Source organism: Manacus candei, unplaced genomic scaffold, assembly GCF_025592945.1.
Source record: "Manacus candei isolate 608988 ecotype Guabito, Panama unplaced genomic scaffold, ASM2559294v1 h1tg000017l, whole genome shotgun sequence".
NCBI classification, from domain to species: domain Eukaryota; kingdom Metazoa; phylum Chordata; class Aves; order Passeriformes; family Pipridae; genus Manacus; species Manacus candei.
In genome coordinates this window covers 7,934,728-7,960,195 of record NW_026138065.1, presented here as the reverse complement: position 1 = coordinate 7,960,195, position 25,468 = coordinate 7,934,728, and the positions used below count along the sequence as shown (strand labels likewise).

Below are 25,468 nucleotides of genomic sequence, written 5' to 3'. Positions count from 1 at the left end.
ATTACTCTGAGAAACACAGAAGAACCACACTAGAGTGAGGACACCTACAGAAGTCATCCTCTCTCAAAACAATTTGCTGAGACAGGTTGTCTTAATACAGCATAAAAATATAATTAACATCAGCATAATTATTATTTTCTCTTGTTTATGTAAGTTGACTATGCTGGTTCTTAATATGGTCACTATGAAGCTCCCTATCTAAGCATACTTTCAATTTATGAAAACATAAAAGGGTATGTTAATTCAAATCAAAACTGCACTAGAAAATTCCGTCAACACTCAAGGATATTAAGTGTCCTGCAGACAAGGATTTGACAATCTCTAATATTCAGAGTCATTAGTTAAAATGACTGAATGGCACTGAAGATGAAGTCAACCACCAAGCTGCCTGTCTACCAGACCTCCTACATGTGGCACTAACAAACGTGTAAATACGCAAAATCACCAGGTAGATTCAAACTCAAAAATGTAAAGATGCTTTAACGTGGCATATAGTTACACTATAGAATTGGCTACGGGATGCTGTACGTGCCAAAATCCCTGAACTGCTTCAAATCTGATCAGAAATAAATGGAAAAATCCTACTTAGAGGTAAATGCTACTTCCAACTCAAGAAGACCTTGAGCTATAAATCACTGAAAGTTGTGAAGATATCACTATATGCTCTTCCTCACAAAGTTGCTATTAAGCCCTGAGCTGCAATGACCTTTAGCTTGACCCAATATAACTGCTCTTATGTCATTAAGAATTACTAAGAAAAAAAGGAGGACATTATTCAGAATAATACAGCAAGTAAAGAGACCAAACTTGATTTAGGGAACTATGTAAGTTATTGGACAAAAAAACTTCAGAAAAATCACATTCAAGATAAATAAAACAAACTTTTGCCTAAAATGCTTACAGACTATGATGCAAATATTAAAATATCTCAACTAATTCCTTTTAAGTCCACACATATAACAGTAACTAAATTAGGCTAAAGTCACAAAGACCTTAATCATGTATTAACCTTGTTAAGCCATAAATTTTACCATGCTTTGAACAGTATAGCACAACACTTTTTGCAATTGGAAGCTACTATATTCTTTTAATTTATTTATGTTTCAGATTTTCTTGAGACAGAAGAACTTTAAAAAGTATTTTCAAGTAAAAAAACAAAAACAAAACCCACACAAATGAAAAAAACACTTTCAGCAGTAAAACTGGGCTAATCAGAAACATTTAACTTACAATATTGAAAAAAGTGCATCCACCTTATGACTTACCTGATTGTTTTGACAGCTTCCTCATCTTTGTCAGCATCAAGGTCAGATGGATCCATAAAGAAGATTTTGTCCTCTGGAGGAGAGGGCTCTTCAGCATCATCTAGAACTCGACTACCATCACTGTTCATTTCACTGCTATCGACTTCCATTGGCATATCCAAGTCCTGGCCTGGGCTAGCAGGTTCTGGAAACAACACATGATTCAGATATTAGTTCAAACACACATTTTAAAAAAGTACTAAAATCCCCCTCAAAACTCACAGAATTTTTTTTTCTTCAATCTACATTTATGCAAATAAATATAAAAGTACAATCACAAAATATAAAATCTTCACATTTTTGCTGAAGGATGCAGAATACGCTAATGAACGTTATCAATCTGGTTTTACTAAATGCCAAGAGAGATCCAACTAAAACAAGAACCATATTGAAAGAAACAGTGAATAGCTTAAAGTCTAAACCTAAATCTCATTATGTAATTCTGTTTCACAAGTAATGAGGACAAAGTAACCTTTCGATGGCTAGAGATGACCCAGAGAATTATTCCTGTGCAAATGAAATTCTCCATCAACAGAAACCCAACTCTGCTGTTGTTGCCCTTGTAGCCCATAATAACAAAAGAGAGAATAGGGAGGGCTGTGGTATTGCAGGAAAAAAGAAAAGCATAACACATCTTATTCGCATCTGATTTTCTGCTGGCAGAAGTTCAGTGTTTCCAAAAGGTGTACAACTTGCACTGCAGAAAACTAAGAATTAAGATACAAAAATACCTTCATCTGTAGCTTTTTTGGGGTTGTGGGGGGTATTTTTGTTTGGTTGGTTTGGAGTTTTTCGTTTGGGTTTTTTTCAATCTGATGCAAACTCAATTTAAGAGCGGGAGAAAGAACAAGAACTAAAAGACTCCTTACATCCACAGAAGAATTATATGAAACCGTAGTTCCCAAACTATGTGCCCCAGCCCCTTAGCATCACAAGAGTGGTAAAAGCAGGCTGTAGCAACATCATGTTGCACATTACTGCTCGTGGCCACCAACCTCAAGATCCAGGCATGAGCCTTGGAGCTGGAGAAGGCAGGTATGAACGGATGGGATACATTTTGCAATGGCTAACAGAGCTGCTGCCCAGGCCTCTGAATCAAGTTGTACAGTTTGGTGTGAACTGCTATATGTCACCAATTTTATTCCACTCAAAAATATGGGTGACAAGGATCAAGGCAACACAATCACAGAATGGTTGAAGCTGGAAGAGACCTCTGAAGGTCATCTGATCCCACAGACTCCCTGAGTTCATTTCTCCAGCCTGTTGAAGTCCCTCTCGATGGCTGCACAACCCTCTGGCGTATCACCAGCAAACCTGCTGAGGGTACACTCTGCCCCATCATCGAGATCATTAATTGAGATGTTGAACAGGATTGAATCCAGTACTGGCCCCTGGGTACACCACTAGTTCCCAGCCTACCACTAGACTGCATGCCACTGATAACCACTCTATAGGTCCACCCATTCAACCAGTTTTTAATGTACCTCCCTGTCTGCTCATCCATTTCATATTTTATCAACTTAACACTGATCTAAAACTTAAAAGAATAAGACACTAAAAATTCTTCCACAAACTGTTTCCTACATTCCTCTTTCAATTCTGTAAGGTCTGCTCAGAAAATAGTCCTACTTCATTGAGGTTTCCAAAATTTAGAGTGGGTTTCTTTGTTTTGGTTTGCCTTGGGTTGCTTTTTTTCTTTCTCCTTCATCCCCTAAACTGCTGGGCTAACTCTGGCCACTAAAAATCATGGATATGAGAAAGTCATAAAAAATGGTACTTGTCTTCCAATACTTTCATTTTAAAATATATATTTCATGGTGAACAATGAGCAGATTGATCACAACAGTTGTTTAAATTTTGTACATTGGGATGACTTCTTGATTTTTCATTTCCCTTGAGCAAACTCAAGCAAAGCATACTAAACTTGCGAAGACTGGATAAGTAAAATTTAAGTCACGAAAGTGTAAGTTTTACAGTGAAACTTCTTCATTTTCAGTGAACACAGGTGAAAAAACTGAGAAGATAAAATTAAAAAATGTAAAATATCCAAAGATGACAGGACCAAATGCTAATGCACCTTGTTCAGCCTAAAAAGATCTGTCAGTATATGAAAGCATGTTTCTCATCTTACCGCCATTGAAAATCACCTCTCCAAGACAGTCTCGAGGTACTTTAGATGCACAGCGTTTGTGACAGTTGAATCTGCAATCTAAAACAAAAGATAAATAAGCCCATGATATCAGAACCTCACTCCTACTCAGACACTAACATTCTATCATTCACTACTTCCAAACGCAAGCTTCAGTTCAGATTCATACATTTGCATGTAACTAAAGACAGCACCAATGAGGTCACCTCCAGGAGGAAATTAACAATCTTGCCCTGATGTCACATGTTGATTTGTCCCACCACTATTTATTATGTCAGCACTTCCCCTTCCAGTACAAAATAATTTTCTACTTCTCTAGCTTTCTCTGTAGCTATTTTTTCCATCATGATGTAATTTTTCCCATTCTCTCCTTTGATCCACATCCTTTTTTCCATTGCTATATGATTTAAATGTCTCATCTCTAACATTTTTCCCCACCTGCCAACTAAGACTTGCAGACATCAGAGGCTCTAAAATCACACACCTATATCACAGAGCAAATGTCTTCTGCAGTAAATACCAAAGTCCAGTTCCCCTACCATTCAGGTTACAGATTTGGCTGACTACTGAAGCTCCATTTCTGTCTGCTGACACAGGGCAGACAGAAAAACATTATGACCAGATTTGGCCTGACATGGAGATGGAATCTAACCTGGATGTGTGCCATTTCTGTACCCGAGGTATCAGATGTAGCCCCCTGAACAACATTAGTGGTATTAACAGGAATTTCCTTTATTAGCACCATCCCTGTAATTTTCAACTCTATCATCACCATGAATTTCAAAAATCCCTATTGCCCCCACAAGTGTTTTAATACTGATAATTTAGCCTCTTTTTGCTATCTAAAACAAGCTCAATGTGTTTTCCTTTTAAGCCCAGACAAGAGAAAAGTCATTATCTCTCCATGTTTTGTAGCAAGGAAGCCCAATTCTAAAGCAGAATGCTATTTTTACCCAGTATCACTCATTTCCCTGAAGCTGATGTGGTAGCCCCACTTGTTCAGCTGGATATAGTCACAGCAATCGTATATGGTCTGCAGCATCTGTATGTTAAAACTGCAAAGCATCTTTTTCGGGCTTTATTATTTATATATTACATCTATTCAAGAAAGACACACACTGACTGAAAAAAAAAATCAAAAACAGTTCAGGATGCAGACTTCAAACAGACTACAAAGACTGCAAATTAAGAACAACAGAAACGAAAGACAAAAATAATTCCTTACTTACATGAGACAGCAGTATTTTTAGTCAAAAAATGTTACCACAGCTGTAAGTTTAAATTTTTTTTCTCTCCTCTGATAAAGCAAACTGAAAATGTACTAAATGACCTCTCTCAAAATGCTGACCTTTGGTATTCACATTTGACAAACTCACAAGAGAAATGCAAAGTCCTTTCCATATTCATGTTTATGATTCATCACTAGACTTTTGTTTACTGCAACAAAGCTGATAGATCTGCACTATCGAGCCATAAAGAGCCAGGAGATCATCACAGTGTCATAGTTATGCCCAAGGAACTGCATGGAAGAGTCTGAGAACTGAAGGCATGCATGTGCTACATAAAAACTATGCAGCTGATGAAGTCTAAGCTGGTTCAGGATGGGCACCTACCAGTATAAAATATTTCCTAAAGATAGTAACCAGTATCCTGTACTAGAATAATAGAATGAAAATTCACAAATTCTTTAGTGATGAGTCTAGAAGACAGATGCTGAACAAAAGGAAGCACTTCTTGTTTTTATTAATTCATAATTATCCTTCTAGAATTAAGGTGTTCTCAATCCATGTATGATTAAATCTTATTTTTCAGAAAAATGGACAATGCACAGTCTATTAAAATGAAAATGACAGTTGCTGTAATCTTCTCAAAATTACACTATTTTTCAAGAATTACATTGCCCTATTTTGCAGTATGCAAACCACCTAAGCTGAAATTAGTTTTAAATACAAGACCTTTATTGAAATTTATCACTGCAGAAGAAAACGAAATTGTTACCTTTACACTGCATGCCTTGGCGAAAAAGGCCCTTAAGCAGCCGTTTGCAGTACTGGCATATGGTGGGACGAGTGTAGGAGTGAACAGCAAAGGTGTGTGGAACCTTCACTCTGCAAAGCACCATCTTTTCCATCCAGATGGGGCGGCCACTCCAAGAGGGAATTCTTTTACTCGGTTCTGGGCAGCAGCGCTGGAATAAAGAAGGTGTACATAATGCATACCGAAAAACAGTTTTACTGCCATGAGTGCTTTGAAAAGTCATAGCTGTCAGGCTAAGTCTGTGGTGACTGTGAGGAGGCAAACAATGCACCCATTTTTAACCATGTTTGAAAGGAGGATTCTGGGAACTACGAACCTCTCAGCCTCACCTCTGTGCTTGGGAATATCATGGAGCAGATTCTACTAGAAGCTATGCTAAGGCACATGGAAGACAGGAAGGTGACTTGAGACAGCAAGCATGGCTTCATCAGGGGCAAGTCCTGCCTGACCAAACTACTGGCTTTCTACAATGGAGTGACTACAGCAGTAGACAAGGAAAGGGCTACAGATGTAATTTATCTGGACCTCTGTAAAGCCTTTGACACAACCACATCCATCCTTCACTCTAAACTGGAAAGATGGATTCAATGGACGGACTTTTAGGTGGATAAGGAATTGGTTGGACAGTCACATTCAGAGGGTAGTGGTCAATGGCTCAGTGTCCTGACAGACATCAGTGACAAGTGGTGTCCCTCAGGGGCTCATATTGGGACCCGTACTATCTAAATGCTTTCATCATTGCCACAGAGAGTGGGATTGAGTCCACCCTCATCAAGTTTGAGGATGTTACCAAGTTGAGTGGTGCAGCTGACACATGAGAGGGACAGGATGCCATACAGAGGGACCTGGACAAGCTCAAGAAGTGGGCCTTATGGGAAGCTCATGCAGTTCAACAAGGCCAAGTACAAGGTGCTGCACCCGGGTCAGGGCAACCCCCAGTATCAATACAGGCTGGGGGATGAACAGCTCGAGAGCAGCTCTGCTGAGAGGGACTTGGAGTTGCTGGTGGATGAAAAAAAAAGTCAGTGGGGTTGTAAGGGAGGTGTTGACTCAAAGTGACCAGATAAGAAAGCAACCTGGTCAAGAAGCTTTAAGAGGACATTTTGGTATTGTAAAACAAAACCAAGAAAACACCAGATGGAAAAGCCTTATAGAGAACAGGAAAGTAGGTATGAACCTTTATTTCCACAGAAGATAAAATGGTAAATATTTGCTCATTACTTTTTTTTATTTCTTAAGCAACCTGTCAAGGTTCACAGGCAGCACATACAGACCCCCATACAGAGGATAAACTGGAAAACACTAGAGGTAGGCAAACCAAATTCCACTCACTACCTCAAGCTATCAGTTCTTAAAACCAAAGTATGGCATGCCTGTTAGGTAAGAGTATTTAGAAAATTTAAAAATTATTTTGAAAATTAATCCCCTAAAAAAATCTTTGAAATTAAGTTAAAAGAAAAACTTTAGCAGTTAAAACAGAAAAGGCGTTGAGTATAACAAAAAAGAGGTATCGAAGAGGTACTAAACATGCACATAGAAACAAAAGTTAAATTCTGTGATAAATGGTTACAATTCTATATTCACTGAATAAATCTTACCAGTATTTACAAACATCAGAATATTTTTTCATGACTAGGCTTTTATAGCCTCTAGCTAAAATAAATATGTTCTTGAACTAGGCTATACACTTTGTATTTTAAACTATGATTAAACTAAGAATGGTTACACTGTAAAGTAATGGATAAGTAGAAAAGACTAAGGCACAATCAAACAAATGGATCTAATCACTGCCTGTCCTGTCTTACGATCCCAATATAGTTGCAGTATAATTGATAACCTCTCAGCAATCATCATAACCATCATAAAAAGGAACTCCTATGGATGACTGTTTTTACTGTAAGCCCTTGATCCCCTACACCCTCCTTGATAGGGCTTGGGGTTTTTTAGATTAACTCTGTGAAAAGCTTAACAGCATACCAGGAACACTCTCTCCTCCCCAGCATAAAAGCCTACAATTTGTATCCCTTTAGCCAAGTAACTATTTTATCCTGATACCATAATTACAGAATGAATCTGTATTACAAAGAACGCAAGATGTTTTATCATTCTGAAACCAAAGTTCTCAGAGTTCACATAACCATGAGTGAAAGGCTAATAACAATTTAATAGCAGAAATTGATTCCCCTTTCACATTACATACTTCTTCAGAGGCAGAGGATGTGTGTTCAGCTTGTGCTGGTCTTGGAACTGAAAGCCCTGCTCCTGGTAAAGACACGTTAGACAGACGCCTCTTTCTCACTCCACTGCAGTTGTTTGGAATCTTGAAGGCACATCGTTTATGGTAGTTTAAACCACAACCTGGAAGAGTAGGTTTTTAATTCAAAAAAACTCCCAACATTCAAAGTAACCAAAACTGTACTAATGCTTTGACCAAGCAGTTTTAAAAAGACAATCCAAAAATGGTAAAGGCAGAAATAGAGCGTTGTGTTAAATTCTTTTATTTTAGTGCTCTTGATGCAATTCACAGAAACAGCTTTTTCTGCAGTACTTCTTATAGTACTGGTCTCCAGTAAGCCCAGCTCGAGAAACAAGGAAGCAGCTGATCTCCCACCACCAGGAGGCTTTCACCACTCCCTCACTTTGGAGCACAGAGCCAGAGAGAAGCCAGTGAGAAGGCAGCTTCAGTACCTGACAGCAGGCTGCAGAGTGCTCGGCAGCCAGCTGGATGAAAGCCACAAGGAAAGGGATTCCCCTTTGGGAGTCTCTCCAGAGAAACTCTCCAGAGTGTGTGCTCCTTGTGCAAAGAACACGTGGTCATAAGCTAGCTATTTGTTTCAAACTGGGAAACAAGAACACTTCTTAAGTCATTCGCCCAAGGTCATGCACAGTTTGTGTTAACGCCAAGATCAGAACTTGGGCTTTCTGATGCACAAACCCTTCCAACAATGAAATAATACATTTATCACTTGCTAATGTACCAAACACGATACAATTTCTTCTTCCTCATCTTCTACAGATATACACACACACAAATATACTAAATATCATAGACTTACCTTCACATTTTAATCCTTGTCGTACCAAACCCCAAAGCATCTCTCCGCAGTAGTCACAAAAAGTTGGAGCCTTGTAGGAATGCACATAAAGTGCATGAGGACGAATCTGGAAATCTTCAACTGTAGCCAAAGCTTTTAAAAAATTGCAGTAAGTTATGGTTCTTACCACTGGGTCAACAAGGATTTATGGAAAGAACATGCTGTGTTAAAAATGGTTAATTCAAAGAACACTAACGAGCTGTTTAGACATCAGCATTTTACTGTATACCATTTAAATACACATTTAGAAGACTACATGGTTTTCAGTAAACTTTTTTATTGAGGAAAAAGATCCATTGGACTCTGTAGGCTAATGGCCACAACTAATCAACAGTATGAGTCACAGTGCTGAAAACCTCACTAAGTTGAAGGCAAGTACAAGAAGCTTTGCTAAAAATAACAGCAAACATTTAGAAGAGCAACTTAATTTTCAAGCTGTTTTGTAATCTACAAAATTTTCAAAGAAAAGACAGTTCTACAGGTTAGATTTTTATCTTCTGAAGGATTTTTTCAGTAAAAGTTTATTAGATTGAATTCTTGGTGTATCAAAACAGAACTGTGGATAGAGTTTCCAGGGAACACTGCAAACTTCACTAATAATGTTCTTTTTCTTAAACAAGCATAGATATATTTAAATTAAAAGGTATTTAACACCTTGCTCTGATGGCTACTCATTCTTTGATCAAATAAGTACTAACACTTCCTATTCAGATTCTTTTTTTAAAAATCCTACTGAAAGAGATTTACATGTCTACAAAATGCCTCAGTTCAGGTCTGTCTGTCTATAAGGAAACTGTCAGAGATTGTCAAAAGACACACAGCAAATTTTCCAAATGAGAAGCAATGAAAAGCTCAAACCAAGATGATCAATTACTGAACACCCCAGACAGACCTACAACAGTAGGCCTTGAAATGCAGCCAAGGAACTCAGCCTTACGGCTCTGGAATTCATATTTTATTGATCAAATTTACACGTCTAATCCCATGAGAGTCAAGAGGTCTCTCTTCCTAAAATGTAACCTCAGTTTGGCACTTCATCCTCAAAGTCTTAAAAAACTGCTTGTTGCTAAGTCCAGCTTTTATTTGTAGTTTAACTACAGCTGGCTCTTTTGACTGAATTTGACAGAATATTGATTAAACACATACAATGAGAAACAGTTAGGGCTGGGGTTTTTTTGTCCCAATTACTGAAGAGTACTACAGGTTAATAACTACCATTCTAAGGATTTTATCATTTAAAGAAACTGTTTTTAAGTACTACAAGTCTTAAGAGTCTGTTCTTACAGGTATGAAAGCCTTACAGCAGTATAAGCCATCAATAGCAAACACTATAGAACAAAAAGATAGAGCTAAGCAAAAGAAAACAAATGACAAGGTTGGAAGAACAAATTCTGGATCCAACCTGCATTTTACCTTAAGTAATTATAATATTATATTGATATAATTTCATATTTGCATAATTCAGATTTATTTATAACAGTAAACCAGAAGAAGAATAAATAGGACAACAAAAAAATAACAAAACTGAGTACTGAAGCACCAGTATCACTCAGATTTTCTTGGAAACCTCTACCCCAAAGTATATAAGACTTAAGTCAAAGAGTTTAAGGTAGGCACGAAAATAGTGCTCCATGAAGTCCTAATTTCTATTAATCTACTGAATAAAGCATTGTTCCACTGTTACAATAATACCTACCAGAGAGTACAACCTCAACAAGATCTCCCTCATGTATCTCTTCTGCTGATGTAATTCGTTGCAAAATATTATCTGAGTTCAGGTCATGACGGAACAGGAGAATTTTGTCATACATGCCGAAGAAACCACACTCTGGGAACTGCAACAGAAAACAAACTCTGAATTAATACATGTTTTTTGATAATCCTATCCATCAATGTTTTTAATAACATCTACAGAACTCAAGTGTTTTAAAGTGTTTCACGGAAACAAAATTGGTCTGCTTATTTTTGAGGAAACAAAGGATCTTCTGAACTAAAATGTTGCATAACAAGTTAAAAAACAAACAATGACAAGACAAAAACCAAAACAAAAAAACCACCAGAACAAAACATACTAAAACTCATCAACTTCTTCCCTGTTCCCCCCCCCCCTCAACAGTCACACTTTTTTTTACAGCTGAAAAGAAAAAAAGGTAAGCTTTTCATTTCTTTGGGTTTTTAGTCTCTCAAACCTGCATAATCAGTCTGGCAAGTGAAAGCCAATGGAGATCTCTAACTTAGATACCACGACCTGTAATCCTTATTTCACAGATATTCTGGTCAGGCAGGTATTTAGCTCAGGACACAAATCCCCACAAGGACAGAAGATAATATTGCAAATCCATACAGGAAATAGATACACTAAGTAACATGCCATTTTTACATGACACTTCACTGAAAAAAATATCTTTCTTGGTTTGTATTTTCCCTACTCCTCAAAATATTGTCAAGTGTGAGCAAAACTTCCTAAAATGAAGACTTCTTAAAATGAAAAGCTTAAAAGCAAATATTTCACAGAGAGAAAGAGCAGGAACAGACCCTGGAGATGAATGAGTACCACTCAATTAGCTACTGTGGCCTTTTTGTTTAAACCAGAATTCAAACTTGAGGTAGGAACACACACACACAGAAGAAAACAGGAAGAATGCAGGAAAGAAATATGGAAAAGCCCAGAAGAAATTTTCAATTAATGAGGTAACAGACTACAGTTTTACTGAGTTAATTTAGATCTTACACAGTCAATAAGTAACAGGACCTAAACCCCATGAAGCTTGGGGTATATTAACTGTACACTAAAGTAATCAAAGATTTGTTCTACCAAATCAGAGACATAATGAAGGTATCCATCATGCCCATTGTTTTCACACTCTCTTTCCATTCAGAGAGAAAATAATGTCCTCTCTACAGCAGTAATTTTATCTGAAATATCAAGTTGTTCTTCTCTATTTTGGTGTGCACACACTACACAATTACATTACACATAATACTGAAAAATTTCTGGAAATTCTGTTCTGGAAAGCATACTACCTACCTTGGACAGTCACAAAGAGAGGCAGAATTTGTGCCACTGAATGCACATAAAACCAAAAGACAGAGCTGGCAAATTTAAACTGACACCAACAGATATTTAATCCACAGCACCAAGAAACTGATTTACTGGGCTGATGCCAAAGCAGCAGGCTCCTTCATCTGCCTTTGGAACTCTTCTTTTTCCAATTGTCCGAAGATCATTTGTATTAGGAAAGCAAATATATAAGCTTGATAATTAGCTGTGCTGCCCAAATACGTCTCAGTATTTCTGCAAGCGTGCACAGGACTTGGCTTCATATTCAGAGCATGCACAGATACAGCATGCTAATAATTCTTTCAAGAAAACTAACAGTTCTTTATAAGTGAAACACTGCATAAACCTACTTTAGGCTCTAACTCAAAATTCCACCGTGCCTTGATGGACAAGAAAACAAGTTATATTTACATCATTAAAATAAGTGCTGTGAGGTTTTGTTCCTTGATACTATATGCACTGTTAAGCTAGGTATCATATCTTAATGCTAGTATCAACAAGAGGAAGGTACCACCTCAATGACCATCAATTGTATCCGCAAGATAACTCCTATCAATTGCATCATGCTGCTGAAAACTAACTTACAACAAAAGGGAGATAAAAATCAACATGACTATGGTATGTATCTGCCTGCAGATAAACACAACTTCTTTTATTAATGCCAATATTACTTTCAGCTGCCAGGAGGGATAACTCACAATCCAGGGAACCAGGGTGAACTCTCTGTATTAAGTTCACAGAACCACCTATAAACCACAGATTTTAAGGAATCTAAGATACTTCACAGGTTTAAGTCTCCTTCTCTTGATAAAGACGTGACTGTTTCTCTTTTTTTTTTTCACTCTTTGAGACCATAAACACGCTATGCAGCTGCCAGAATATCCCTGCACATATTCCCCCAACCCTAGTAACCAGAGGTCACATAATAAGTGCTGCCCAAGCAGCACTTATTTTAAATGTTATCACCATATTTATTCTGCATATGCACCATTTACCCCTTTTCATGTACAAATCTTGGATTTATTAAAATGTTTTAAACACACTACTTTAACTTTCATTACTAAGAAGCATTAGTTGACACAATAAACTAGAGTTAGAGATGAATACTCAAGTCCTCTTTGTGACAGCAAGTGTAATCATTAATGAGACACTACATTGCTTAGAAAGCAGCATCAACATTAACTCCAGAGTTTGTAAATAACATTATAATGCCTATAATTAAGATTTGGTTTTCAAATAAATTCCAGACAAATGTAAAATTAAATTCTACAGAGTAAAAGTATTGTAAAAAAAGTAAAATTATCTATTACAGATTGTTAGAACTGTTGGCATCAACACCCTGATTTGGTTCTCGATTAATTAAATTGACCTTTTAAGCTGTGTATCATGAATGCTTCTCATATTCTTGTGACAATTAACTGCCCTATTCTTTCAAAACAAATATACATACACATGGATGAAATGACTGTGAAAGATTGTCTGGTTTTGTAACTGTAACATTTAACCCCCTAAAAGATAATACTTTTACTTACAAGCTTGAGTTTGGTTAGTAGCTCCTAGACTGAGCTGCAGAATCACAAGTCTGGACCTAACAAGACTTAAGAATAATCTCCACTAGTATTGAGTACGAGAAGTTTTTCACTAAACACAGCTCGTATACAGGTTCTATTATATGTGACAAGACTTCACCTATTCATTGGTACTAATGAGTTGCAGTTGCTATGAGATCTTCCTGAATCCACAACAGGAAAAGGCGGTATCTGAGGAACCTTGCAACAGCTCCTTTACCTATTCTGCTTGTTCAGTGTTTGTCTGCATGCACACAAAGCAGCACAGAGCAACAAAGGTGGGGCAGCCCCTGCAGCACCCTGCCCAGGGCCTCCCAAACCCATCACAGGAGCAATCAGCCCACCAAAGGCCCATCTCCACAAGCCAGGGGCACACAGAGAAACAAGGGCAGGTGGGAAACCAAATTAAGGACTCTACGGAAAGGATACCCTGTCCAGTCCCTCCCAGGGCTCCCACGGGACATTGTCAGACCCAGTTTCCACAAAACTGATCAAGACAAGTCAACACTAAAACACCTTTTGGGCTGAGAGGGTCCAGTGGTATGGCACTGATTATAAAATGCTGGGGAATTAGGATTGTACAATACTTATTACGGAATGTTTGTGGAAGGAACTAAAGGCAAGGAAGGAATAAATGTGGAAAAAATAAAGGGATAAAAAGATTAAAAAAGGTTGGTCACCTGTAAACAGGGGTTGGGCCGAACAATTGCCTGTCTGATCATGTCCTGTGCATGATCAGCACCATCTGTCCTATCTTTCATTAAATTCAATTTCTAAATATTTTCCTGGACGATCTTCTCTCATTCTGAGCACATGTGTGTGTATGGGGGGGTCTGAGTACCAGCAACTAGAGCTGGAGGAACTTGTGATGTGACTGGAGAGGTTAGAGTAAGCAAAATCAAGAGCTTGAATATCCAGGTGCCAGCAACTGGAAAGACCAAGATCCAGCAGCTGATACTTGGCAGAGAGTTTATGAGCCCGGCTGCTGGAGACATCCACTTTTTCTTTGTTGACAGTTTTCTTCTTGGGGGCGTGGGTATGTGTCTGCATGGCTTTTTCCCCCCTGAACCACCAGAGAAGGGTACAGCATGAGACCACTGGTGCTGTTTGAGTTCATGTGAGAGCTCACAGACAGACACACTGTTGATCTGTTTTGATCTGTGTGTACACACGAATACGCTGTAAACCTGTATCCAAGTGCTGCTGCCTACCGGGGATATGTGGTCAATCTTACTGGCCATGATTGGACATGGAGCACAGAGCTGCAGCAGCCTCACCTCTGCCAGGAGGATGTCAGATTCAATTATCCCTAACAAAACTTTTCAAGATTGATGAACAAATCCTGCTCTTTCCTTACCACCTCGCCCTCACGTCCTTCTGTTATAAAAGAACAGACCCTACCAGGAAGATGCCTGTTTGACTGTTCCTTCCCACACCCCCCAGCCCAGATCACTCCCCTCTGCCCCCACTGCAGCCCTGTGCACCCATGCACTGGAAACGCTGGCTGACTGCCCTCTGCATGGCCGGCGCTGATGAGCTGCAGGTGGCCTGTCAGAGCCCAAGTCTCAGGCACTTGGCCGGGCTTCCATGGGGGGAGTAATCAGATCCAAGCAAGCAGCTTGGCTCCTTACAGGCGTGCAGCGTCCTGCTCTCTCTTCCACTCCCCAGTACATTCGGGAATACAGCATTCCTTGCTAGCACCTTGGCCAGAAGGCTATGTGCAGACTGCTGGCCAAGAATAACCTCATCGATTAACAAGTTTTTCATTTCAAGTAGTATCTTTTAACAGAAATTTTACGCAAAGCTTAAACTATGTTCAATAGCTGAACTATGTTCAAGTTGTACACTACCAAATTTTTCTCTCTTGTACTGCAGCAAAGTACAGCTTTTATAGCCTTCCTTATGCTCAATTACATAGGAAGAACACTATCCAGTTCCTTTGAAGTGTTAAGAGCTCATAATGTAAACTTGAAAACAAAACTCAAAGCAGAATCTTTTTAAGCCTGTTTTATCTTACAGGATTATACAGCTATTACTTTCCTGCATAAAAGCCCAAAGTATCTGCACAGTGACTCAGAGCATATAAATTGCTAATCCCAGTATTACTGTGTTTCCTAAAAGCAAAAAGATGACTGTTCCCAGTGTTAACAGTTCCAAAAGAGCATCTAGCTACAGGAAATCACTTGTGGGAAGTCTACATATGCAACAGACTGTTCCAAAATTAATCTCTGGTATATCGATATCATCACCTTACATCAAGAATATATGCAAACCTTAGTACTTGGGTTGTACTAGCACAAGGAACACTACTAGTACATGATTGCAGTTACACTGAGGAAAAACAATTGGTGTTATCTAGAATGCTTATACTGTAAGTACTACTGTATGACCAGCTTTAATTGATAGTACATTACATTGTCCTTTGTATCCAGAAGAACTCAACATACAGTGGTCAGTATCGCTGAGCAAAACACAACTGAGGCTTCTTTCTATCTTGGCAGTAACTGAAAAAATCCCTCTATTTCAGGTTCCAGGACTTGCTTTACAAAGTTCTGGACTACTCGCCAAAAATTCACACTAGGGAAAAGCGTAGGAGGATATTGTTTCAAGGTCCAATATCTCATGACCCATCATAACTCAAAACAAATGCTTCAAACCACTGAAAGTTAATTCCAAAGTCTAATGGTGCAAAACACCATTGAAAAGTCTCTTCGTTCACTGAAATTGCTCCATTCTATTATCCTGCATCCCTACCCAGTTATTCACTCCCACTCTTTAGAATCATGTGCCAAATCACGTTATCACACAGACAATTAGCTTCAAACATGTTGCAGATCTTTCCCTCATCAGATGTTTCAGTACAGGCATACTTGGGCTACTGCTTGGCTAGGTTTTCCAGCATACAAACCTATCACCATACTGGAAATGCTGATCTGCCCCACATATAACACCACTCCATCCCCAGTAACTGCCCAGCTCCCACCTTCTCACAAGCATGCCTCAACTCTCTCTTACTCTGCTGCATTATTTAGCTCATATGAAGAAAGCAGATGACAAGAAGGCAGAGCAGTAGGGGAAAAAAATTTCAGCACAGCTGATGGACAGAGAACATGATTTACGTTAATTTTAGAGCCATTCAAAAATAAATACCATGAATTATTACAAGCTTAACCTGGAGAAAAAAAACAGGATGATGGTTGGACTACCATTACCTATTTATTACACTCAATTAAGTTTTTACTGCAAAAGTTGTAAAGATCCATTTGTAATATGGATGGATTGTAACATGATCCTTGTAATATGATACTTTTACTTCTCAATCTTTTATTAGTAAAAAATCAGTTAACACTTGAGAAATCGTATTAAGCTTTAAGTCAACACCTCTGCCACAATTTGGTTAGACAGCCATTACCATAACAGTGTCCAAACCTTTGGAAGACTACACATATTATTCTACATGTTTTGGTGTTTTCACATGACAATTTACAGTATTTTAAAGTAAATACTTCTTTTTCCCTTCAGCACCCCTCACTGAAAAGCCAGCCCAAACTACTTTAACTCAGCCCAATTAAAACTTGAGTTCTTAGTAAATCAGTGATACAAATGTACAGTTAAATGTCTCTTGGTTAGAAAATTCTAGAGATACATTTGCATGTTCGTGTCAGGCTTTTTTTCCTCCTTGATTATCAAAGCAAAATGTTTGAATGCATCTCCTCACCTCTCTCCTCCTCATGCCCTAGTCTGCTTCATTTTCAAAGAAAACTGGCTAGTTTTCCAAACAATCCAAGGACTTCAGTCATACTCCAATTATTGAAAATTAAACCCCACATAGTCTAATTAAAAAAACAGGTAGGACTATCAAAAAAGTGCATACATACTAATAGGATCACATTCAACTTAGATTATTCAAATTATTAACCAGGGAATACAATACCAGAACTTCAACATTTATAAGAACAATGCAAGAACAAAACTACAGAAACAGTAGAAAGACTCACAAGTAGGTGTAATATACAAAATTTAACTCCTTATAAACACAGCTATACTTCCAGGGACTGTGTTCACAACACCTTACCCAGTACAGAGTCCTGAAGAAATAAATAGAAGTGTATACATATTAAGTACCTACCTAAGAAGCTATTGACAGAGATTCAAGACAAAACAGCATAATGAGGTGGGAAACAATCAGACAATTAACATTAGTAAGAAAACGTAAACACTGTTTTGACATCTGAAAGACTCTGCCTATAGAGACCACAGAAAAAAAAATAGCCAAAAAATATGATGAAGGAACAAAGAAGCACAAAGAAAGCCAATAATCAAGCAGAAATGAGATTATATGCAATTGTTAATTTGCTGTTGAGAGACAGACAATTATAGACACAGTTTAAAGAGAATGATCATGACAGGATGAAAAAAATACATAACATAACAAAAATATTACTGCTACCAAAAGCAATAACAGCAAATAAAAAAGAGTTACAGGAATCAAGATGAAAGCAACAGGTGCTAGATAAGGTTTTCAAGACTATACACAAGCAAGACAAATACGAGACTACTTTGAAGAAAGAAATGAAAAAAATCAAAGCACTACATACGGAAGACTTCAACAACAGCAGAATTATAAACACTGCTGGCAAAGAAGGTTTAAGAGAAAACCAGAAACAGGTAGATCATGGAAGGAAAAATTACTTTCAGAGGTTAACTAAGACACAAAATAATAATAGCCTGAATCAAAATCGATATAAAAAAGATAAATAGACAGGAAACAAGTGCAGTAAACATGAATGAAACACTAGAAGTACATAAGGACAGAGGAAAAAAGAGGCAGAAAGTGGGAAAATAAGTTTGATTGGCTTTTTTTATTTTATTTAAGACATACGAGAGCACAATATGATGAAAATAGAGAAGAAAAATCCAATAAGTAAGACAAAAAAAATCCCTTTGACTTTGCTAAGTGCCGACTGCTTGGATGGGTTCAGTGAAGTAGAAAAACTAGTTTGGAAGAGTAAGAAACAGAGTGCCTGGGTAAATAATGTATCAGTATTCAAGTCAAAAAGAGGGCAACAGTTAAAGAATCGGGAGAATTTCAGGCAAACACTCTAAAGCAGGAGAGCAACTGGTCTATTTCAGAGCAAAATGTAGCAAAACCATCAGAGGAAACATATGTAAAGAAGGAGAATACTGAGTATGACTGAAAGTGAAAATGATGAAGGAGGGGTCTGTAGCCCAAAAAAAGTAAATAAGAGAAGTTGCAGAAACACGAAATTGAAGATTCTTAAGTTTAAGGAAGAAGTTATGATACATCTTGCAGGTCCTGATACTAAAAAAGTAATAGCACAGAACTATCAAACTTTTTCACTTATGGCTATCAGTTTAACTAGAACAAACTAAATAAGCTAGAATAAAGCATTTATAGCATGCTGTCCTACATAATTCTCCGTTTGCAGGCAGTGAAGCATCACCACATTGCAAGTTTCTAGTTTTAAGTTAGTAATACCTTTGTTCTTCTTCATGTGCTCTCACACGAGGAATAAAAAAACAATATTCCAACACAAAACAGGATTGAGAACTTGACTCTGTAACATCTGATCATTGTGCAGGGACACACACTGTCCACCTGCAAATTTTGCTACACATTTTCTGCTTCTAAACAGACCCCCTCTGTTCCAGCAGCCATAACTGTTCATGCTTAGGTTCCTCTTCAGATTGCCCCGGAGAACTGCATGTCTGATACTTTAATATACAGCAATCTAAATAAGGAATGAACAAAGAAGATGGAGACCATAAGCAAGAACTTTTTGAAGTACCCCTATAAAGTTTTAATTTGGCTTTTCTGAGGACTTCTACTAAGCATTTCAAAACATAATAACCCTAACATAATGCCCCTCAAATTCAAACTTGAAAATTTCAAGTTTAAAGAAAAACATTTAAAAAGTAAAAACATCTGATGTTTAGAAGATTTGTAACAGAGCTAAGAGGCACACCAAATGTTTGCATTACTCATCTCGCTCTCCTTGCAGGCATATGCCTCTTTAGTTTCAGTTCTGTTGATGCTGCTTCTAATCACACTTCGGTAAAACCCAAACAAGCTACACAGACGACCTGTGTCTTAAGCAGAAAGCACAGGTAACCATCAACAATATAGCAAGTCTGGCAATATATAAAGCGCTATGAAAACGCTTTAGGTAAACACAGTATTTTTCCTAACTAAACCGTTCTCCAACACTGCTTTTGCAGGATTGCCTTCCCCCCAGTGGATTATTTCCCCTGAAAGAAATAAAGGTAATGCATGAAGTTATTTTTCTGAAAATGTCTGAGGATGCTATAATTAGTTTTACAAATGTTAAAATCCAGCCTTCTCGGAGATCCTCTAGTCCTAATCAACATTTTTGATACTGTAATTGTAGTCTCAAATACAAGTAGGCAGGTAGTTCAATATCCCAAGTAAATGAAGGACTCCTTAAAGTTTTATTTTGTTCCAGATATGTAGAGAAACACAAGTCTGAAACGTGATTTTAAAGTAAGGAAACGTCCATTTACCTCTAGTAAAGATAACGCTTAAATAAGAAGAAAAACTGTAAATTATTATTCCAAATAAAAGAAGTATTTCTCCTTATTCATTAAAGAATGTAACAGTAAGTAGATACTGCTAAGTACAGAACTATCAAAAGAACAAACTATACAGTACCCTGAAGTGACATCAAGACAAGACAGTTGAAGCAGGCTGTGGAATACCACAGGAAAGGGAAGCTTTTACACTGTTGAGCCTCAACAGCATACCCAGTAGATTCAAAGCTTTCAACTAGAAAAAAAAGGCAACCATACACATGACTACACAGAATAGCACAGTCTTATGTATATACTAATCCAGAATATTTAATCTTGCAACAGTCAACAGATCTAAGAGAAAAAAGTCAAGGCAGGACCTTTTGCTGTCAAATAGAGGGTAGAGGCAGTGGCTGCAAAACTACTTATGAAAGATGAATCCACCACACGTGAGGTTGTTTCCTGATCAGTTTGCTGCCTGCAAACATGTTTTAACTGAGCAGTCATTTATTCATAGCATCGGCTACAGGAGAGCAAAAACTGCAGCAAAGCCAGACAAAAGAGGAAAACTGATCATGAAATCCTCATCAGTTTTGCAGTAGATTAGGCTCAGCATGTAAGAAGTTTCTTGAGCTACAACAAGAACTTGAGCTAAACGTTTAGCTGAGCCTGCCAAGAGAACAGAAAGGAAAAAGAAAAGTAAGTGTATTTGTTTTCATCTTTCTTTAAGACAGAAGACAGGAAATATGCAGATACAAAGAGAAAGAGCTCATATAGAAAGAAAAAGCGGTCCCTAAAATGGCTGCAAAAAGGTGTAGCTAACACACAGGGTACACGAAAAAAAAGAATTTGACCCAAATAACTCATCTCTTCAGAAAGGAACTAACATGCTGAACTATATTTTGGTAGTCATTCCGAAATTGGTTTGCTTGACAACTAGTTTGTAAAAATATGGAAGATGCAGTAAGTTATAAGATGGGGAAAAAAGATACATAAGCATATGGAAATAACATAAAATATATGAGTTTACATTCTTTCAAGCTATTAAGTAAAAAAAACCATAAATACCAATCACAATAATGAAAGACATAGAGAAAACAATTCCCTACAAAATAATTCACTTTCAGCTCCCTCACTCTCACTCACCCATGGCCTTGCAGGGAAAGAGCAATTATTTTTTTATTTATGAAATATTGTTAACTGCTTTTAAGGTTGCTTAGTAGGATCTAACCTAGCAAACCTAAATAAAGATAAAACTTGGATGCAAAACCAGCAAGATCAGTGTTATTTCCTCCTGCAAGTCTGCAAGTGTGCAGTGCATGTCTATAGCCACAACTGGTCCTTTCATTAGGGCTGGCTATACAGTTCCAAGAATACTCCTTAACAACAGTAAGCATAAACTATAAAACCCTGAGGTATCAGTGACAATTGCTGAAAGGAAAGAACATAGTCTCCATATTGTGAAAAGTAATTCTTGCAGAAAATTTACTACTACATCTTCTTTTACTAGATTTCACAAGTGAGTAAGTAACAGGAGGGTCTACTCCTTTTAAATTAAAGGAGAGTTAGCAAAATTTGTGCAAAACTGCAAATACCTAACATGGATCTTTATCACTGTACCAAATCTCTTGGCATCATTCAGTCACACATTGTTATTACTAAGCAGTCTGTTACCAAACAAGGGATGCCATGAACAGAATGTGGTTAAACCCTACCTTCTGGTAAACTATTGAGCACACGAGGTCTTTAACAGCAGAGAGGGACAGGTCCTGAGCTTCAATGGTGACAGTCTCTCGAGTGAGACCAATCTGCAGAAGGAAGGAGATCCCGTGCACAGAGCCTCGGGAGTTGGTGAGGCTCTGGGTACTGAAACTGCCATTGGAGAGTCGACTGGAGAGCCCCGACTGGGGACTTGAAGACAAAGTTGGGGTCTGTGGTGCAGCAACATGACACGTAGGTGGGGAAAACTTCTGTAAGGATGGGGGAGAAGAGTCGTTTGCTGACATCTGACTTGCTTTACTCTGTCAAGATCTCTGTAGTAGTCAAATTCTAAGAAAAATACGTTATCAGTTCTTAGTTTGAAATGCAAACAAGGATAATGTAAGTTTCCCTTTCTTAGTTCAGTAAAATGACCAGTAAAACTTAAATTTCCCTTTCATTCGTGCAAGCCAAAGAGCAAAATAATTACAGCTGCAAGTTACTTTAAATTAAAGGTTGTCTTTCTGCAGTTACAATCATTGAAAGCAGATTGCCTGTCCTTTAGCACCACATCCAGACAACAGAGGCTTACATAAAGGCCTCACAGAAACACATCAGCTCTGCTGTTTTATACTTGTTCTTCATTTTTCTTAAAAAACAAAAGCTGGAGAAACAGATGGAAATAGATGCTGGTAATTCATTAAAAATATCTTCATTCACCTAATTGCACAGATATCTCAAATGCAGATGCATCTTCATGAAGATAGCCTTTTAGAATGAAAAAAAGGTGTATCCTTGAGTAACAACAGAAGTCCATGTATGATGAATCAATTCCTCCTTCAGAAAGGCTTCTCTGAATTCACAGGACACAGTTAACCTGGAGATCAGTGAAGATATCTGATTTCATTTTTATAAAATATTTTAGCTCATGAAATGGAGGAGCAGAATGTCTGAAGACCGAATCACATTAAATGTAATCTCTAGCTTCACCCAGATAATCTCCAGCATTTTGAAACGTTGTACTCTGCCTGTAGGGGAAAAGATAAAGTTGTCATTTCACATGAAATGCATGGTCGCATAGCAGTGTCATAACCGCTGTACTTTGAAGCAGCAGAATCACCAACTTCTTTAACTCAAATGTGTTATTTTAGTAATGTTTTGTACTTACAGTTCTACTCAACTACTTTCCCACTCTGTGATACTCAAGACAAATCAGATCTAACACTGCCCAATATGTCACCACAACTTCTAATTAATGGTAATTTGGCAGAGCAAAGTACTTAGCACTTAAGAGGAAAAAAATTAAAAAGGTAGGGAGAGGGGGCAGTAGACCACAGCTCTGCTCTGTAGGTCTATATTGAGAAGCTGGTGGGTAGAGAAGGAAATTTATTAAATGCATTGAAATGTCAAAAAAAAACCCCATAAAGTCAAAACTCAAACTCTACATAACATGTACTCAGGATTTTAATACTGTGATTCAAGACAACTGAAGAACGTCTTGCATAAACTCCAACTACAGGAAGATATGCAGAGCATACAACTGAGCATTGGTTCCTCTGGAAAAAAAAAAATCAAATTAATTTACATTCACATGTCTGATGAAAAAAGCAAGTTGGCTACAACTTTTTAAAATAAATAATTTCATGAGCATGGGCTCAAGATACTCGTTACAAAATGCTGTTTTACCCAATTCGATATTTCAAGCATTTCATGAGCAACTGAAATATTTTAAAAGAATAATTTTTAGATTCCCCATGTAACTTCTGCCACAGGAAAAGGTTTTCTTTCCTTCCCTTATGTACAAAAAAATAAAATCTCTGAAAGAACATCATTTTTGAAATGAAATTTCAGAAGAGAAATGCCACAGATTATTGCACATAGTATAAGCTGCCCTTACTAGAAATAAGGCTGAGAATTGGTAAAAGAGTCAATTTAATAGCCTGTGCACTCCTGGTATATTTACCAGTGTAATAACTCAAAGCCCCACTGCCATGGCATTCTGAAAGGTAAATAAGGAAAGAGAGGTACACGAATTGCATTACTGGAAGGAATAGAAGCTCTTGGCGGTGTGATAAAAATTCCTAACAAGTGCTCCATGAGAGAACAATTTGATAACTTCCAGATTTTCAGCACAGGTATCTAGAAACTGTTGTCTTCAAATATGCAACAGTTGCTGGTCATGTAGCAACAACATAAGAAAAGATAACTTCTGCCTTAAAGAACACACTAAATGTGATACAGGTGAAGGTCAAAAACAGGAAGAGTAAGAACAGCAACGTTTAAGAACCCTTCTCAAGACAGCAGCTTCACAGTGCCTTCAGCTTTGCTTGAAGATGACTGTTGTTTTCTACATACTGCTTTTCCTTCCCGTACCTCTCAGAGACACCAGAGCAAGCAAATACAAAGCCTTAGGTGTGGATCAGAATTACAGTAATGCCTAACCAACATAACAGAGAACACAAAAGCCTTATGATGAGAAAGAATTAATGAGTCTAGTAGGTAAATTTAATTTAGATAGTGAAAACACACTGCAAAAGCTGCCTAATTAGAACATCAATTATATTTACCAAAAGCATGATACATTTGCATTGACAAAGCCTTTTCATACCACCTGTATTTGCATATAAGCCTTTAAAGAAGGCTATTTTTGCTACTTGGTGGGAAAGAATGGACCTTTCTAAGAAAGGAAAGTCATACAAACTGCTCATTTTGTAGTGAGGATAGAGTTCTTCCGAACATCAAATAAAGTAAGTGCATGTCGAAATTTACGTGCAGTCTACAACTCTGTATTTTATTTATGTAAAGGAAACCCCACACCTAAAGAGCAGAGAGGTACAAAGGCTAGGAAGGGAGCCTCTCTGTCCCCTTCCCCTGCTCCCAGCTCGCAGCCTCCCCTCGCCCAGAAGCGCTAACCCTCCCGTTCCTTGCTGGGCTGCTCCCAAGCCGAGCAGCTCCCGGGCAGCTTCTCAAATTCCTGGTACTTAACCCGCTGCGAGGTGAGGCGCAGCCGTCGCACCCCATTCCCAGCGACTCCCCCGGCTGTCCTTACCCCCGCGGGTGCCGGTTCCCGCCGGGAGGGACAGCGGTTCCCCCCGCACGGCCCGGGCGGGACCGGCGGGACGCGTCGCGCCTGCCGCGGGTCACGCAGCCCCGTCCGGGCCGGCGCTGGCACCCGCCCGTCCCGTCCGCCCGTCCAAGGTTTAAATCCCCGCTGCGCGACCCGCCTCCGCCGGCACCATCTCCGGAGATGATGTGGCCTCGGCCCGTCGCCCCCACCCCGGGATACCCAGGGCGAAGCTGTTGCCGCGACGGCGCTTCCCCCGCGGGGGGAGCGGTGGGGGCTCCCCCGGGACACGGCCCCTGCCGGAGCCGCCGCTCCCGCCGCCGCGGCAGGAACTTTCCGAGTCCGCCCCCGCCCTTCCCCGGCGCGGCGGCGGCAGCCCCGACCCCCACACCCCGCTCTCCCGCGCCGGCCGCCGACGGCGAAGGCGCCCGCGGCCCCGCCGCGCTCACCTGCGGCCCCGCTGTCCCGGGCCGGAGCGGCCGCTCGCGCATCTCCAGCCCCGCGGCTCCCCGCACACTCCAGCGCCGCCCGGGACGGGACGGGGCTGCGCCGCAGGGGCTGCCGGGAGCTGTAGTCCCGCGACCGCGTTCAGGCACCGTCCACCCGGCCCCGACGAACCACGAGTCCCGGCGTGCCCTGCGCGGGCTGGGGGGCTCAGCGCGCGCGGCGGCGCAGGCGCAGGGCTCCCCGAAAGAGTTTCCGTTAGTTATCCTCGCCCGTGGCGGGCGCTGCCCAGAACCGCTACAGCGGGATGGGATGGAATGGGATGGGACGGGGCGCGGTGGAACGGCATGGCGCCGGCAGCGGGGCCCTCAGCTCCGTGCTGCAGCCACCGCCCCGCTGCCGCCCTCGCCTCCCCAGCCCCCGCCGCCTCCAGCCCTGCCAAAGGCTGGGGCGACGCCAGCTCGCGCCCTCCGGGGCTGTGCCAGCGCCGGCCGCGCGC

At 39.5% G+C, this 25,468-nt stretch overlaps 1 protein-coding gene across 1 annotated transcript in view; it reads right to left on the bottom strand.

Annotated features, from left to right (window-relative positions):
- PRKD3 (protein kinase D3) overlaps positions 1 to 25,070 on the bottom strand; it is a 43,946-nt gene extending 18,876 nt beyond the window's left edge. The window contains exons 1-8 of the mRNA XM_051783315.1: positions 24,975 to 25,070; positions 21,479 to 22,489; positions 10,282 to 10,420; positions 8,547 to 8,678; positions 7,691 to 7,848; positions 5,452 to 5,641; positions 3,436 to 3,513; positions 1,266 to 1,449 (exon numbers count right to left, since the gene is read on the bottom strand). Of these exons, the coding sequence (XP_051639275.1) occupies positions 1,266 to 1,449; positions 3,436 to 3,513; positions 5,452 to 5,641; positions 7,691 to 7,848; positions 8,547 to 8,678; positions 10,282 to 10,420; positions 21,479 to 21,769 (1,172 nt within the window). The 5' untranslated portion in view covers positions 21,770 to 22,489; positions 24,975 to 25,070. The remainder of the gene's footprint in view (positions 1 to 1,265; positions 1,450 to 3,435; positions 3,514 to 5,451; positions 5,642 to 7,690; positions 7,849 to 8,546; positions 8,679 to 10,281; positions 10,421 to 21,478; positions 22,490 to 24,974) is intronic.
- Positions 25,071 to 25,468: the final 398 nt, after the last annotated feature.